General features: G+C 40.6%; 1 protein-coding gene across 1 annotated transcript in view; it reads right to left on the bottom strand.

Moving 5' to 3' along the window:
- Positions 1-17399, bottom strand: part of LOC134530206 (mucin-2) — a 466453-nt gene extending 449054 nt beyond the window's left edge. The window contains exon 1 of the mRNA XM_063364870.1: positions 16887-17399. Coding sequence (XP_063220940.1) covers positions 16887-16959 — 73 coding nt within the window. The 5' untranslated portion in view covers positions 16960-17399. The remainder of the gene's footprint in view (positions 1-16886) is intronic.
- Positions 17400-18566: the final 1167 nt, after the last annotated feature.

Below are 18566 nucleotides of genomic sequence, written 5' to 3'. Positions count from 1 at the left end.
ATCTACATCTATATACATCTATGTATCCCTCTATCACTATTTATATCTTTATATATACATATATACTTCCCACTATCTCTATATCTTCTATAGGTATATAAGTTTCTATATAGCTCTATACATCTATAGGTATATCTCTTTATATAACCCATTTCATTCTCTATACCTAACTCTATCTCAACTTATCGCTCCGTCTCTATCTCACTCTTTATATATATATATATATCACTCTCTCTCTGTCTCTCTTTTATATTTAAATAAATTGTGTCTTGCGTGCGCACTTATACAACAAAAACAGACGAAGTGCCGCTATATAAAATGAAATAAACACATTTTTTGACACGATTCGTGCTCCAACTATTGAAAAATTGTTATACCGTCTCAGTAACCTTCATGGGCATGCGCATAACAAATCACCAAAATTTCATCGCAATCGGATGAATGGTATAGGAACGCATACGGCACAAACAAACGAAAATTAAAGACATGACAAACGCATCAAACGATGGTGCGTTTAAAATTCAAGGCAACTCTATCTATTGACGAAGTTAAGAACAAAACTGTTAATAGCGCCTTTATTTTTCTAGCCGCTGCGAGCTCCACTAAGCGGACTGGTCTCACCAAGGCGAAAAATATTAATTTGCCAGACCTTACTATGTGTATGATCGTGTGTCAGACATAGAGAAATGACACTCACTCACTATTTGTATGTCTATGAACTATGATTTTTTCTGTTATAAAATGAAATTATCACTTCTTCACTCCCTTAGGGATGGAATTTCATATTAATATGGGGTCTATGTGTTAATCCAGGTTATAAGCTAGCTGTAGGCCAAATTTCATTCAAATACATTCAGTAGTTTTTACGTGAAAGAGTAACAAACATCCATCTATTCATACTTAAAAACGTTCGCGTTTATAATATTAGTAGGATAGCATGGTTGAGTCTATCATCATCATCATCATCATCATTATCATCATCATCCTAATCATCATAAACAGCTTTCAGCCTGCGGCCGGGTCAGCAAAGTATGTTTTCATCTTCCTCTGTCATTCTACCACTCCCCCTCCTTCACTCTGTTTCATTCTACTCCTCTTTCCTGCAATCCTTTAATCATCTGCTCTTCTATCTCCTCCTTGGTCTACCTTGGGGCCTTCTTCTTGCTACAGGCCTAATATGTCGGCGGTTATATATTTGATAATTACAGCTCTTAATGAAGAAATTTTTCCAGAATGGCGCTATAAGAAGTAAAATCGTTCGCATTACCCAGCTGAAGTGGGGGAAACGGAAAATGAACTTCTTTTAAGAGGCCATCACGCAAAAATTCAGGTTAAATATTTCCCTGACCTTTCACAAATATCATATAACGAGTGGGATATCTCCAAAAAAAAAAAAAAAGACACAACAAACAGTAAAATTTTACAGGATCGGTCAGAAATCGAGCGAAATTTGTGTATATTACTTTCACGTAATCATTTTCCGCCAGCGACAAGTTTTACGGCAGTTGTAAAACTTAGTGTAATTAACAAGGACAGGAAAGTGTCGCGGTTCCAGTGAACTCTGTGGTGGACTCCATTGTCCCCTACATACTTTATCAACTATCCCCTTCTCATTGGCTGCTGACTCGAGAGTTGTCTACACTGGTTCGACACTTCTTTAGCCGAGGGGTCTCTCACTGGCCCAGATTCCTCCAGGTAACCCGAGTGCCAATAGCAGAAGTATCGATTTGAATATTAGCCTAGAGCGGATTGAATCCGCGAATTTTTTTCCGGTCTCTGATGATTAAAAATTTTACTCGAGTCTACGGAGCCTGGAGCGAAAACATTCCGCGGAATAATAAAGTTCGCAGGCTTTCACAGCCATTGTCTGAAGTAGCTTGGCTTCTGGGTTGTAGCCATGTCCTTGGCGAATATTTCACCGACGTTTCGGTCGACATTGCAGTCGCCATCATCAGGGAGCAGTTACATACAAGTATGTAACTTCTCCCATATGATTAGAGTCCCGGCAATTTCGCGGATTCCTCTGGCCTCAGGATAGAATTCAAAGTTATAGGTGTGCTCGACCCATGTTTACTTTCCCATTGGTTGATTTCTTAGCGAGAACATTTTTATCCTTGTTATTTGGCACTACCTGATTCGCTTACTTCTCTCCTAGCTGAACATCGTAGAGGGGCGTGTCCAGATAACTGTGGTCCAATCATGAACACAGTGCGACAGTGTGGAGGTTTGCATTCTAGCTTGCGACTAAATGAATGCGCGAAAATTCCGTGGCTCTACGTATGATGATAGCGACTGCAATATCGACCAAAACGTCGGTTCAATTATTCGCCAAGGACACGGCTAGAACCCATAAAGCCAAGCTAATTCCGCGGAACACTCCGGGCTCCAATAACAACGCATGTTTTCCAAAGTCTCTGGCCGTGGTTCTAAGGCCGGCCCGTCCGCGCACGAAGGCTGCCGCAGCGCGCGGTCGCCAGGTACCGTTCGCGTCGGCTGACACACCGCCGCGAGTGCAAGAGAGGGCCGCAAACCTGTAAATGCCAAGGCAAGCAACACGGGCCCCACGCCGCAATGTTGCCCAAGGTGCACCGGCTAGCGGCGCGCTACTACCCGTCCCGAGAACACTTTCCCTCTCCCTGTCCCCCGCGACCGGACCTTCGTTTACCTGAACATCGGCCACAGCCAGCCTCTTTTTGAGGTCATGTTTGTTTAAACACATTTTATCCATAGCGGTTGTTCGAAATTTAATTTTGAAAATTCGCCGTCGTTCATACATTAAATTTTCAAAGGCCATGACTAGAGACCGGAAAAATTCGCGGGTTCATTGACCTGTAGGATGAACTCCATAGTTCTACGTACACTCGGTCAAATGTCACCCACTCATTGGCTGCTGTCTTGTGAGACGTCTCAACGTAGCAGCCTGTGATTCGATACAGCTTTGGTTTGGTGTTTCTCATTGGCCCAGAGTCCTCCAGGTGAGTTGTGAGCCAATAGCAGAGGAAGCACTGAGTAATAACTATTTAAATTTCAGCCTATCGCGAAATGATTCCGCGAATTTTTCCGGTCTGTAACTATTACAGTTATAGTCACTATCCAGATTTAATTCGGAACCAAATGCCAATTGACTTCACAAGAGAAACTATCTGCAGACCACAGACACTAACTAACGTTAGGCATTCCATTTAATTACATATCTGCTATGCTTTAACGAAGTCAAATATTCAAAACTAAACGATTGAAAACAGTTATGGCTTTATGAACTGAAGGGCTTCGTGCAGTATAGTGACAAGCCACATCATGCACAAACAGAGATATAGCAATTTTAAACTTTTGCCTAATTCTATCATTCTTGTTATTGCTTTATTTAATGTGAGGATTAATGATTATCTAACTTAATTATTGGAAAGCATATTGGACACTTGTATTTTCACCAATGGTGTAAATTGAGACCACTAGTATTTTTTAAATTTTCATTTGTGTAAATATTTGTGGCTTATCACTAGGGCCATGAAAATTTCCCGAAAAGATCCCGAGAGTAGCTGGAAGTTAAAACACTGTAGCATCGTCTGTGTTTCGTGATTGGGTGAGTTACTTTGAGGCGCATGTCGATTGTTACAACAACCAATCACACTAATTCAGTGTGGAAGCAAACTCGTCCTTAGTGGCTCGTGCAAACAAGGCAACGGCTTCTCTCGCAGACGACCGCCAATAACAAGGAAGAAACCGCTGGTGTGTGTATACCTTGTTTCAGTCTAGTAGGCATTCAGATTTTTTCGCGAAAATTTCCTGCCCCTACTTATCACTTTATTGCTCATCTCATAAGTTGCTCAATGTAGATAAATAATACTGTGATAATGCACATGTATGTGAGGCATGTCATATTATTACCTCGCTTTAATTATCAAATTATATATGTAATAAACACATGTGGTGCATATGGAAAATGTCTGATCAGTTACTATAAAATTAGTGCGACTTATTTAACATAAATTACGCGAACAAACAGCAATACCAAATAGGCATTAAGTGGAAATAGCACTCAAAATACAGTAGTATATTCTTTTTACATAACAAAGTTTAAGTCAACAGTTCCACATCTGCAAGCCACAAATTACAATTAATACTTACATCAGACGAATTACTTGCACATTCGTCATCCTTACTGTTTGTAGGTTTCATCCGCATCACTATCATCAAAAACGGAACAATTACATACATCGTCACTGTCCGAAATTGCCTCAGAAACACGTTTTCTTGAGCTACATTGTGGCATGTGTTCACTGATGTCGGCCATCTTGAACTGTGGCTTATCATGTTATAGAAGAGAAACACATGAAAATGACAGTTGAGCATTAAGATGATTTTGAGGTACTGCTGCTATCTATTGAGATATGTATTAACAGTTTGCACACACGATATATACAGCAACCCTGGCTCTATAAATAATAAAAGCTCACTTTTCATAAAAGTGTGGCTTGTCACTATAATGCACGAAGCCCTTCAACTGTTGAAAACAAGATTGTGTCTTGAGTTCCTATATCTTTCTTCTTTAACTTTAAAGTTGTATTTTTTATTCATGATATAAATCGAAATTTTTTTCATGGTATTAACTGCAAAGTTGGTTTTGTTTAATCCGGTTTCCGCATAATATTATTGGCAGCCTTGCAGCGTAAAGGGTAGTTTCAATAGGTGAAATAAAAAACAAGGTAATATAAAAAAATACCCTAGTTTTTGATTTTTTTTTAGGAATAATTTCATGAATATTTTGTGAACAGTGCAGACTGAGACATCTACCTGCACAAAAATTATTTATATACGACATTTAGTTTTCAAGAATCAATTTTTTTTTAATTTACGATGTTTATTATAAAAACACACTTTTTTAACTAACCTTATATTTTTGTAAATATTAAACCACTTTTTAACTTCAGTATCATTTTTTTCCCAATGGAAAAAAAAATTATTTTGGGTTTTTTTTTTTTCGTTCGTTCTCTTCTGTTTTGGAAAACTATATTGTGTTTGTTTCGTCTTTCCGTTTTGTCGTGTTTTTGTCTCGTTTCAACTGTTGTGCTGAATTTTTTTTTTTTTGGGGGGGGGGGGGGTCAATATTTAGGTGCTGTCATCATGTGTGTGTGTGTTTTTTTTTTTTTTTTTTTAGTTCTTTTAGTCCATATTTCTTTGTTTTTCTTTATTTGTTGACCATATTCCTGTTATGGAATATTATGTGGTGTTTATATCCTGTTGACAACAGCAATTATTGGCTTAATTTGTGTTTTCTTATTTTGGGTAATTTGTAGTTTTTCTTCTACAGACATGCATGTGCTTAGCAATGGCGTGTGTCCGAAAGCTTCCATAAAGTCAGCATCCAGCGGAGTGCACAGAGAGACTGCGTCTTCCAGCATCCCGAAGGTCAGGTCCCCAGTGCCCGCTCATGACCGGGCGGTGGACCGCACAAGGCTCTCCCCGGGTCGGGCAGGGGCAGAGGCGTGTCGCAACAACCCCTCCGAGGGGGCGCGGCACCCCCCACCACCCACCTCGCACCGAGGGGGAGGGGGCATGTGAGTCAAGGCTACATGGGTCTGGCGGCGCTCCGACCGCAGCGCGGCTTGTTTGCCTCAACAAAATATTTGTTTGTATATGGCGTAATAAATACATTTTGTTAATTCAAACAAAGCAGTAGGAAAGATTCTGTTGACCCAACCAAAATGATTTTGTCAACTCAACTGTGTATATATATTTGGTTAGGTGTAACATATCAAATTTTGTTACCAAGTTTGGTTAAGCTAACAAAATATATTTTTGTTACAGCAAATAAATATTTGTTTCGCCACATATAAACAAATATTTTTTTTTTATTCAAACAAACCTTTTTCGACGTGACAACGTCTAATAAATCCATGAACGCCGGCTGCACGCACGAAAAAGTGTCCCGTTACGCTGTATCCCGTTACACTCATTGTACGCTTGCGCCGCATCTATCTCTCTTCCACTCGATTGGGAACAACCATCTATTTGACTTTTTCGAGGCACATTAAACTTGAAACACTCCCATTCGTTTCATACTTTTCCTATCATCGTCCTATACTTAACACAATAACACAGATTGGAAGAAGTTAAATAGCACACATGTATAAATGCTATAGTTAAAATAATCTTTTCGTTAAAGTAATAAACATATTTGAATTACATAATGAGTGCAAATAAAAGTAAATTTATCAATTAAATTGTAGATTTAATTTCACTACTTCTCTGTATCCATACAAAATAGTGATAATTCAATAAAAATGATTCAATTTTATTCATAAAAGTATGTAATCATTTCATCAATGTTTTGTTATGACGTTGTCACGTTAAACTATCGTCCGTAAACCGACTGTACAGACAACCCATTTTTTCGCGTGTGCTGGTCGCTCGTCGCTCGGTGCGACTCGCGTGTCTCCGACCTCCTAGTCTTGCCCGAGGTGTGATCAAAAAAAAATTTTCTGTGAATGAATTTTTTACAGCGGCAACTGCTGACGCCACACCTGTCCGAAGTAATAAGTACAGACAAGAAAAAATTCGCGGAATCATCTAGTGATATGCTAAAATCCTGATTCTGCAATTCTTTCGCTGTTGATCTGGAGGACTCGGGGGGCCAATTAGAGACCCTCTGCCAAAGAAGTACCGAATCAGAGAGGTTATCCAGGTGAAATATCCCATAAGCCAGCAGCCTATGAACAGGCGTTTATATTCCCGAGTATGCAATAGAATCGTGGGTCCATCCTGAAAGTCATTGAAGCCATGAATTTTTTTCCAGCCCCTAGTAAATAAACCCGACAGCCTAATCCTTTGAGATAGTCAGTGTCAATTCTGAACGAGTTGTGACCTGTCAGTCGGCTTCCAGAAAAATTTGTGTCCGTAATAAGGAAGTTATACATATTTGTCCCCACATTTCATCTGGGGAACTGCGAGCCAAGAATGTTTTCCGAAATTCGGACAAAACCAGGAAACCTATAGACGATTTATTTATTTCTTATTAACCTATAAGTATATATTTAAACGATCCACTAGTTCCCAAGTTGCTTGTGTTTAGGGAGTATCAAATTGTCTTGTTCACCGCCTCGTGCCACCTCTGGTAATACTTGTCTTTTTATTTATTATTTTGCTCAGCTGTTTCCTAGGAGTTTTTTATTAAATTAAAATAATATAATTTTGGGGCACGAGGGGCGTTACAAATGTGGTGTTGAGACGTCCCACGAGTCACTAGCCAACGAACAGGGCTGTCATTTTCCCGAGTGTGCGAAAAGGACTGTGGAGTCCATCCTGGAGGACGATGGACCGGCGAGTCTTCGAGACAAAAAGGAGTGAAAGCAAGTGGCTTCAGAGAGCGCTGTTTCACCTGGGCTATCAGCATGGCCCCCCAACTGACAGCTCCGTGACCCGCTGAGATCGTGACGGTACACGCCCTCAACTCCCGCAACTTGCTCTCGACCGAGTGTTCTGCGCGCACGCGGCCATGTAACAGCTGCGGGGGGGAAATGCCGGCAGGAAGGCGAGCGACCTGGATTCAGGCAAGACGTCGACGGGCGCGTGATTCATTGGGATAGCAGGACCCGCGGTGGCTGAGATGTCTGGTGCGGCGCCTCCCCCGCTCGGTGGACCGGGCTTCGACACTCTGCTAGCTGCAGTACCCGGTGTTGCCCGGGCTAAACACATGGAGCTTTATTGTCTGCGAGTTAAAGCAAACTGGATAGCGCTATATGACAGTGTGTTGGACATATAGAAATGTCACACAATTACTGTTTTTATGTCTATGACCTGTGATTTTTAAATTATTAAGACCATTAAGAAATAAAAAAACTATCCTATCTCTCATGTTGGAAAAAATTACGCATAAATGCCAATTTTCATCGAAATCGGTTGACTGGGTGAAGAGTTCACTGGAAACAAACATCAGGACACCGGATTTTTATATATTAAGTTTTCTGTACTTTTACAAATAGATTCCATTTACAATTCATGCATTTAATTATTGAAATTCGTTTCTAATAAAGTACACTTATTTCGTTATAAATGGGTTCTTTTGATGCTTTTTCGTGTAATTATGCTTCACATTATTTATTTAATCAAATTTAGGTACAAATAATTCAATTTGTATGTATTAAGTGATTTTATTTGTAATATTAGGTTTCCGACTCAGGTTTCCGTATATGTGGATTTATTTCATAGTATTACAGTTTGTAATACTACCCTGTACAAAAACCTGGCTATCGTTATATCGTTATAATAATTCAATTTGTATTGTATGAAGTGATTTTATTTGTAATATTAGGTTTCTGACTCATTTCCGTATATGTGGATTTATTTCATAGTATTACAGTTTGTAATACTACCCTGTACAAAACCGTTATGAATTATGTTTTTTCGAAATAATAATGAGTATTTATTACGAAATTTTGCACATAATTTCATATTTAAATTACCGTAACATTCAAGCATAATTGAATCACGAATTTGCAAAAGGTACCAAGTCCAAGTAAGTAGATTGTTGGGAAACAACAGAAAACATATTATTGTCGACCTGGTAATGAAACAGGTTATCAGTAATGGATCAATTGAAAGTATAGTGGATGTGTGATGATTTTAAACGTAATTCACATATATACATGTTTGTCTGAAATATTTTAAAAATCAATAAAGTCAGTGGACTTGGTACTTTTTGCAAATGAAGTATCATTCATTCAAACAATGGCACATAAAACTAATGTTTTGGTTAGATAATAGTACAGTGTTGGAATATTATAATGCAAAAATTAATAATATGATACACAAAAACATATTTTACAACAACACCGCCTGATACCATTTACCCATAAAGAAGTATTAAATTTACACATCTGAGAATGCATAGTGTCATTGGTATAGATTAGTGGAACCTTAGTACATGCTATTGAAATAACTTCAAACGATATGAAAACAGATCCTTCAAAAACAATAACGTAAGTCATAATCAAAATAATGCAGTTGTGGCATACATGGGCATGTCTGTTAGTCTGTGGCAGGCCAATGTAGTATATTGTCGTAGAATGTGAGAGCTTCATCATGAACTGCAATGTACCTAAACACTAGTGAATGTCTTCAAGTTTTTTTTTTTAATTGGTACAGTTACATTTCTGTAAGCTTTGTTTGTAGGCATTACAATGTGTCTCAACTGTCCTGGGAGCTGGAGATGAAAGGTATGAATAACCAACCGCTGTAGCTGTTCATATACTTCAACAACACCTTTCACATCAGATTTGTACACAATCTGGTGGTACTTAGAAATAGAAAATATACCAAGTCCAGAGATTGATATCTTCAACAAAAGGTACAGAGTCCAGGACTTGGTACCTTTTGCAAGTTCCGCATATATTTACTAGTCCGTTTATCGTATTTCTTATACAGGACTTGGTTCCTTTTCTTGCTGACAGCAAAGAGAACACTTTGGAGATTCGGAATCTCGTATAACATGAAATTTCTCAAAAAGTGGACTTGGTACCTTTTGCAAATTCCTGATTCAATTTTAAAAAAAATAATGGAAAAGATAAACAATTATTCAACAATTTGACTATTTTATTGTACTGTATGCTTATTATGTTCGGAGTTGATACTGGAAAGTTTTTTTTTAATAACTTGTAACTACTGGAGGCACTGAGACAACACAAAACATAATAATTTCCTGATAGGAATCCGAACCCAGTATTACTGCGGTCACTATTTTGTAGTGATACAGTTGTTTTAGTGTTAATGTACAAATTTACAAAAAAATTGTAATTTTACATTAATATTTCTGTTCCCTTCTGTAGCCTTTTAGACTTTCATCCAGCGGCGTGGTCGACGTGTTTAAGGTGCGCATGAATTCGCGAGCCGTCTAGTTCTCACGACTGGGACGGGGTTTGTGTAGAGCGGCGAACCGCTTCCTGTCTGTTTTTCCAACGAACACAAAGGCATTCTCAATTTACTTTAGGACGACGCCATGTGTGGTTTCGTTGTTTTTCGAGCAAACGGTTATCCCGATAATTTCGCGTGTCTGATATTTCTCAGAGTAGATTTATTTAAATGTTCAGTTATGCTAGCAAAATTGTGGTGAATAAAACGTGGTGAATAAAACATATTTTTCTTTATAGGATGGTTTTTGCTAAGTAAGCCTAATTAGTTAAAAATGTTACACTCCGTGCAATATATATATATTATACCTAGGTAATTCTGAGAAGCGTATATTACGTTCTTTATTTTCAATCAAAATTTTATAGCCAGAAAAGGGTTTGGTGGTTTTTCAGGTCACAATCCAACAACCGTGAAAAATTAAAAAAAAAAAAAAGTCTTCAAGTGTTCTCTCATTTCGCTGCTCGGAGACTGATGCCAGCCTCGCCACACCGGCTTGTTTGCCCTCGGGTGTCGCGGAAGAGCGTGTACGAAGGCAACCTCGCCGGTATTATAACAAGCGAACGGAAAAAATGAAATGCTGGCAGAACAGCGCGCCTCTTGTCCCGTGTCATTCAGATCATGTACAGAGAACTTTGTAAAACACCGGAGGGGAAAGAAACGAAAAACCAAAAACAACAAAAATTAAATTTGATCACAAAAGTACGTACCCACCGGATACAGAAATAAAAAGTAATACAAACAAAGTAATCAAAAATGATCTTAGTAAATAAAATAAGCTGACAACGTTTTGAAAATAAAACCAAAAATAAATAAATTAATGTAGTATTTTGAGATTTCAGGTTATATTATTATATATTATATATTTTAACAAGCAGATGATAAATATAAAGATTTTAAAAATTTAGTGTTTAATAAATAACTATTTTTTATTTAAAAACATGTTGATTAATTATTACAGCGAAGCAGGTGACTATACTTATCACTATTCACTACAAAAGTTGAACTTGCGTTTGTATACAACTGAAAATTTCCAATAGGCCGACACACTTTGAACAGGGAGGTGGTCTTAATTGATTTCTCATTTTTATCTCCTTTAGGAGAAAGTTAGCTTCTTTCATTTCCTTGCGTGAATCTAGTTTTTTAAAAAGCGTAAAATTTGAAAACTGGCGTAGCGTGTGGACCGGATATTACATTTTTTTAAAAAAAAAACAATTTTTTTTTTTCAAACTGATGGTCGCGTACACCCGGGAAAGCGTGACTTATCGTCGAAGTGTTTGCAGTAACAGTGCAAGCCCGGAATACTGAGCGATATCTCTTCCCCGGGCCGTACACGGCGTTCCGGAAATTGGGTGAGGAAAACATCCGCAGGACCGCGGAGATCAAGTATAGATCGTTTTGACTCACTCGCAACACTTGCACGAATATTGACCACTGCATCGTGTCCGTAGGTGGTGTCCAGACTTGCGTAACTTTTAGTCCAGTCGCGTGGAGTGATTTTGTATGCAAAATTAATTACAATTTAGAAAATTCGTTTTTCATTTTGGTAGAGACCGGTAAAATTCGCGGGTTTAATGACCTCCAGGATAGACTCCAATATTCTCTACACACTCGGGCAAATGCCAACTGTTCATTGGCTGTTGACTTGTGAGTCGTCTCGACTGGATGGCCTGTGATTCGTCACTTCTATGAGTGAGGGTCTCTAATTAGCCCTCAGTCCTCCAGATTAACAGTGAACCAATGACAGAAGCAGCACAAAGGTATAATAATTTGAATTTTAGCAGAACACTAAATGAACCCGCGAATATTTCAGGTCTCTAATATTTGGTATGGAATGAAAATCATTATGTTTAAAAACAACAAAATTAAGAATACAACCATTTTAATCTTTATAATGTAACCTTTTGTTTATTTTTATCAATAAAAATAAATATTTATACTGTCATTATTACAATGTATGGTTAATTTTTTTTTATTTACAATTGATCGATTTAAATTGTTAGTGGGAAGTGAAAAAGTTTAAATAATTTTCATATCAGATATTTTTAATATAATTTTTTTTTTTTATAAATTTCCAGTGTTTTTCAACTTCAAGAGTCTATAAATACACAGGTAAATAGCACACGAGTATGAAACATAACAAACGTATTGGTATTGGTAACACATTCAAATTGAAGCACAGCATACGTAAAAACCAGGTGAACTACTGATGCGCACGTAATCTCGGTTGTCTCGATTTCAAACCCCGCCGCCCGCACGAGGAGGCAAGTTTACACGGCGCGGTTCGCGTGGAAAGCGAACGCGCGGGAAAGTAAACGCGCCACGGGGACGGGCTTTTCCCATGCGCGAGTAACGGTTAGTTCCTGGGCGCGAGACGTTGCGAGACGCGGCCCGCTTCTCTTCCTGTCCACAGGGAAACAGGGAGACAGGGAAGCAGGCCAGCGGGGTCGCCCTCCCTGTCCGCCGAGAAGGGGTGCCGTCACAACTTACAAACACACAAGATAGAATCTTCTAAGTTATGCCTGTTCTAAGATGTGTGTTTTTACGTTATGATAGTTCTAAGTTATGTGGTTTTGTGTTGCGTGTTTCTAAGTTATGACATTTCTAAGTTGTGATAGTTCGAAATTATGACTCTAAGGTACAATGTTTCTAGGTTGTGTTGTTCTGCGTTGCGTGTTTCTAAGTTACGTTTTTTCTAAGTTATGACAGTTCTAAGTTGTGTGTTCCTAAGTTGTGATAGTTCTAATTTATGACTTTCTACGTTAAGACGTGTCTACAGTTTGTGGTTCTGCGTTGCGTGTTTCTAAGTTTTGATCGTTTTAACTTATGACAATTCTAAATTACGTGGAGTTTTTTTCGAGTTTTCTAAGTTGTGTGTTCCTAAGTTGTGATAGTTATAATTTATGACTTTCTACGTTAAGACGTGTCTACAGTTTGTGGTTCTGCGTTGCGTGTTTCTAAGTTTTGATCGTTTTAACTTATGACAATTCTAAATTACGTGGAGTTTTTTTCGAGTTTTCTAAGTTATGGCTGTTCTAAGTTGTGTGTTTCTAAGTTATGTGTGTTCCCCCGCCGAGAAGACTGCGTGTGTCGACAGTCGATCCCAGCGCCCGCGAACTGCGTGTCGACATCTCGACTCTCGGGACCGCGAACTGCGTGTCGACATCTCGACTCTAGGGACTGCGAACTGCGTGTCGACATCTCGACTCTAGGGACTGCGAACTGCGTGTCGACATCTCGACTCTCGGGACTGCGAACTGCGTGTCGACATCTCGACTCTAGGGACTGCGAACTGCGTGTCGACATCTCGACTCTAGGGACAGCGAACTGCGTGTCGACATCTCGACTCTAGGGACAGCCCTCGCTAGCAGCCTGCCACGTCGCGAGTGGCACAGAAAACCAGTGTGAAGCATCACGCCGGGTCGCGATCCCAGAAACATGTGGAGCATGCACATCTCGCGGGAAGATTCCGAGACCAGCTGATATAGTTAAAAACACTGTAGCGTCGTCTGTGTTACGTGATTGGTAGAGACCGGAAAAATTCGCGGGTTCAATGACCCGTAGGAAGAACTCCATAGTTCTACGTACACTCGGTCAAATGTCACCCACTCATTGGCTGCTGTGTTTTGAGACGTTGCAACGTAACAGTCTGTGATTCGATAAAGCTATGGTTGGGTGTTTCTCATTGGCCCAGAGTCATCCAGGTGAGTTGTGAGCCAATAGCAGAGGCAGCACTGAGGTACAACTATTTGTATTTTAGCCTATCGCGAAATGAATTCGCGAATTTTTCCGGTCTCTAGTGATTGGGTGAGTTTCTTTCAGGTACATCACGATTGTTGCAACACCAGTCGCAGTAATCCAGTATGGAAGCAAACGCGTCCTGAGTGGCTCGGTCAAATAAGGCAACGACTTCTCTCGCAGACGGCCTCCAGTTGCAAGGAAGAAACCGCTGGTGCGGTTATACCTTTTTTTTTTTTTGCAGTCTAATAGGCGTTCAAATTTCTTCGCGAAAAATGCCTGGCCCCTACAGATACATCATAATTATATACTTTAAAAATTCGCCGTTTCAATGACCTTGAGGATAGACTCCATAATCCTCTACATACTTGATAAAATGTTACGTGTTCGTTGGCTGCTGATTTGCGAGACGTCTCAACTTGGTAGTCCGTGATCTGACACTTCTTAGTTTAAGGGTTCTCACTGGCCTAGATTCCTTTTCACAAACTGTTAACCAATAACAAAATCTCCGCAGAGGTAAAATGGTTTCAATTTTAGTTTACCACAAAATGAATCCGGGAATTCTTCCGGTCTCTAATATAATAATCCAAATAAAGTAAATAATAATGGATCCCAATGTCCTCCAATTAAGACTTACACAGTTTTCATTATGACATATTCCCGGTTGCCTACAGAACACTACACCACAAGAAGTTTTTGGTAATATTCCTAAACAATTTTTAACTATATATTGTTATGAAACATGTAGCCTATCATACAAATTTCGTATATGTCCTATTAATTAAATTAGTTTCCTAAACAAAATACATTTTAGGATCCAAGGTAATTTCCCAAAATAATTATACAGTTTCATAAATTCTAATACATGGTTGGGAACATTACCCAAAATATATCTAGATGGTACTTATCGACAAAATAAATATTAAAATACGTTAATTATTGCATCAAACAAAATCTTGTTCTTCGTAGCTTTGCAGCATTTATCTGCTCTCAGGCTGCTACTTGTAGCATTTAAAACTTTGCCAATTATAGAACCAGAGAGAAAAGGTGCCATCAAACTAATTCGACGGCATACGTGGTTGAATAAATATTCGGTTTACTGGAACGTGTTTGGACTGCTGGCAACAACATGCCGGATCGTTATGGTCAGTTCGGAATCCCGTGTAGCCACTTAATAACAGTGGAGGATATTAAACTCAACGTTATAAAGCGTAAAAACAACTGCAAATCAATAGAATTTAACTACAAAATTATAAAAATTATCTTATTAGTTTGGAGCAGTCTGAACAGTTTTTCAGTAAAATTACAAAGATTATTAGATATCGTTTATCCATTCTCGAATCCTATGATAAGGCCTATAGGTAGAGACAGGAAAAAATCGCGAATTCATTTTGCGATAGGCTAAAATACAAATAGTTATACCTCAGTGCTGCCTCTGCTATTGGCTCACAACTCACCTGGATGACTCTGGGCCAATGAGAAACACTCAACCAAAGCTGTATCGAATCACAGGCTGCTACGTTAGGACGTCTCACAAGACAGCAGCCAATGAGTGGGTGACATTTGACCGAGTGTACGTATAACTATGGAGTTCATCCTACAGGTCATTGAACCTGCGAATTTTTCCGGTCCCTACCTATAGGACTACGCGTTTGGCATGTTTCTGCCAACAACAATACCTGTAGGCACATAGTCGTGTTAAGGTATGTGTGAAACCTTGCTTTGATCAGTGGGTGTTTTTTTTACTGGCGTTCTGCATATTTTTATAACCTCTGCAACCTCCTAGGTATCATTTTAAGTCACGTTCACGGATATGAAGTGCACTTGTTTAAGTTTCGACGGTGGGACCACCATATCAGAAATATGCGTTCATATACTCGCAATAAACACGTAGCGCAAAATTTTTAAGATAAAAATTTTATGTCGTTTCTGTGACAGTCAAAATATTTCTTATTACTGGAACGATTAACCCCTTGCACAGTTAAAAAAAAATCGAACTTGTATCATAATTACCTTGCACATATATAGCACTGTAAGGGGCGTAACTTCTGACACCAAATATAATGGTGGCAAATTTTCAATTCCATTTGTAGTGGTTGCGAGAAGTTCTGACACCATCAGTGAAACTGGACCAAAAGGGTATGAGGGACAGCGCAAGCTGGGGAGGAATAAAGGGGGAAGGGATAAGTTACTAAACGTAGTTCTAGTGCTCTGAGTAACCTCGCAATACTGGCCTATTGCACTGGACTGACCTCGGCTCTACCCACCCAACCATGATAATCATTCAGGGAGAGTTTGCTTCCGCAACGGATGGCTCTGATTGGTGTGCTGACAGTAGTCATATAGACTACCTTAATTAAAATCCAGCCAACCTCGTAACATGCGTAACATTGTTTTTGCTTGCGATTATCGTCTCGTTTACAGAAAGGTCATTAATGATGGTTAGTAAAAAAAAAACTATGTATTCAAACAGGGATATCGGGGGAAAAAAAGATCGGCCATGGTTTGTACACAGTAAGGAACCATCCCAGCATTTCCTTAGAGTGATGTCTGGAAACCCCGGGTGGCTGGCAGAGCAATTACCAGCGGGGGAAGTGCGGAAAGGTCGGCCGGAAAGGTCAGTCGTCGAATGGGGGAGGCCCGCGATGCTCGCAGAGGCCGCCGACGAGCGAGCCGTCGAATGGGGCAGGTCGGCCCACGTGGGCGGAGGGCGCCACGTGCCTCCGGGACACGCGGCGCGACCGTCTCCTCCCCTCCCCATCCCCCCCCCTCCGTAGGACACCGAGGGCTCGGGTGTCGATGGAAGAAATGTGGGCGGGGCGGCGTCAACGGAAACCCAGAAGATCGGAAAAGCGGGCCGGTGGCGAAGCCAGATATGTCTTCCGCCCAAAACGAAAAAAAAAAAAAAATTTCACGTCTACGGTCTGCAGTTTAATGCTAACGCCCAGCACCGAGACGTAAATTGGCTGCAATCGTGCGAAAACTAATTCACGAGAGAAAATTAACTGCAATTACGCTGCAGTATATCAGAGCAGATGGACAAAAATAAAAACAAGTTGTTTTGCTATCAAAAAAAATTTACCGAGTAATTTGCTTTCAAAACCTCTCGCGTAATTATCGTGTTAAAATAAACACTTCTTTTTTTATTTTAATGACATTGCGCACATATACACACACCCCTCCAAAGATCTCCAACAAACAACCTTCTTCGGAGTTGAGTTCGAGACTGGAAGCGTTGCTCCTACCTTTAAGAGCAGCCGGACGGAAACAGCTGAGCAGCGTCGCGGCGGCTACAAGAAGCGTCCTGGGCGAAGTCATCCTGGAGAACGGACGCAGCTATGCGTCGGCCAGATGATCGATTCACCAGGTCACACACGCATCACAACATCCCAACCACCAACTATATATATATATTTTTTTTCAAGTTTTTTTCAACACTGAATTTTTTTTTTTTTTTTTTTTTTTTAACGAGAACGTATTTTCCTCAGTTAAATTATATTTTCACAACACTTGCAAACAAAAATGCATGTATTTATTATAACTTTCACGTCACTTGGTCGGCCTCGCGCGCTAAGCCAACGTTATTTATTCCATCAATCAACTTCCACCCCGGAAACAGGGTGGAGCTCTCTCGATGACTCGGAAGGCAGGCGGAAGCGACTAAGCCCCTCCCATAAATAAACGACGGTCGAAGACGCGAAGCTAGGCGTGGGCGCAATCCGCGACGCTGCCGGACGCAGCTCAACCTGCCGTCTGACGCCCGCCCGACGCCGAACAGACGCGGCTGTGTCCTGGAGAAGGGTGGGGGGTGATGGAGGGAGAGGGGTGAGGGGTGGGCGAGACGCGCCGGGCAAGCGCGAGGCGAGAGTTTGCGGAAGGCTCGGGCCGGAGTAGGGGAGGCGGCGAAGGGGAAAGTAGAAGGGGTAGAGGGGAGGGAGGTCAGCACCCGTGACGTCACCCACGAGTCGCGCGGCGCTGATTGGCCTCTGCCTTTCCCCCTACCGCGCTGTCGCCGGCAACCGTTGCGGCGCGCGTTCTTATTTTCGCGCACGTTCTTTCGGGCCGTCGCGTCGCGTCGGGACCACAGAACAAGGAGGGAAATAAACAAGTGCGACTCTTACCGTGGAAACTGAAACCATGTTTCACGCGACATGTGTCGCTATCTGTTGGGCGGGCCCATAACTACCAGCAAATAATGAATCGGAATAGGGGTTCTCATACAAAGTTTTTTAGTTAATACGTTTTTTTTTTTCGGTTATATTAAGTTATCTCCTTGGCGGCGCGTAACTAATTTAATCGATGCGAAAATACTTAATGCTGTTTTTGTAATAAACCGTCATGTAATAAATAAAGGAGTAGGAGGTGCAAAAACTCATTGTATTACACACCACAAAACTAGTGGCTACCTAAATAGAGTGAATTTTCACTGGTTTGTTTGCCTGATAATAGCTTATACATTCCTAATAAATTAATGTAGTTATGTCAGCAACATATTTTGAAAACTACTATCTAGCGGACGGGCCCATAACTACTTCAAAAAGCTAGCTCTCAGCCTCGGTAATTAGAGTTTCTCCCCCGTGGTCGAGACAGGAAACAGCAGAGGGTGCCCGACGTTTCCGCCCTTGCGATCTGGTGCGGACGGGAGAATTAATCAGATCCCCTGGCGCGGAGGTTTCTTAATCACCGCTCGTCAGTTACGAGTCGCCGGCACCCAAATTAAACGGAGATCGACCGCAACATCCATTAACTTTGAAGATAGACCTCTGTGGCCTGGCCGGGCGCACGAAATTCAAAATTCGCGGGGGGCGCTAAGGGCGACGACGACTCGCGAAACGCACGCATATTCGCCTCTAAAGGCCAGGCACTCAACTGGCGCGTAGTCTTCTCGTCGAGTACGTCAAGCCAACTATAACCATAACCATAAC

Source organism: Bacillus rossius, chromosome 3 (assembly GCF_032445375.1).
Source record: "Bacillus rossius redtenbacheri isolate Brsri chromosome 3, Brsri_v3, whole genome shotgun sequence".
Lineage (NCBI taxonomy): Eukaryota > Metazoa > Arthropoda > Insecta > Phasmatodea > Bacillidae > Bacillus > Bacillus rossius.
The sequence above is the reverse complement of the archived record's forward strand: the minus strand, read 5'-3'. Positions and strand labels throughout refer to the sequence as shown.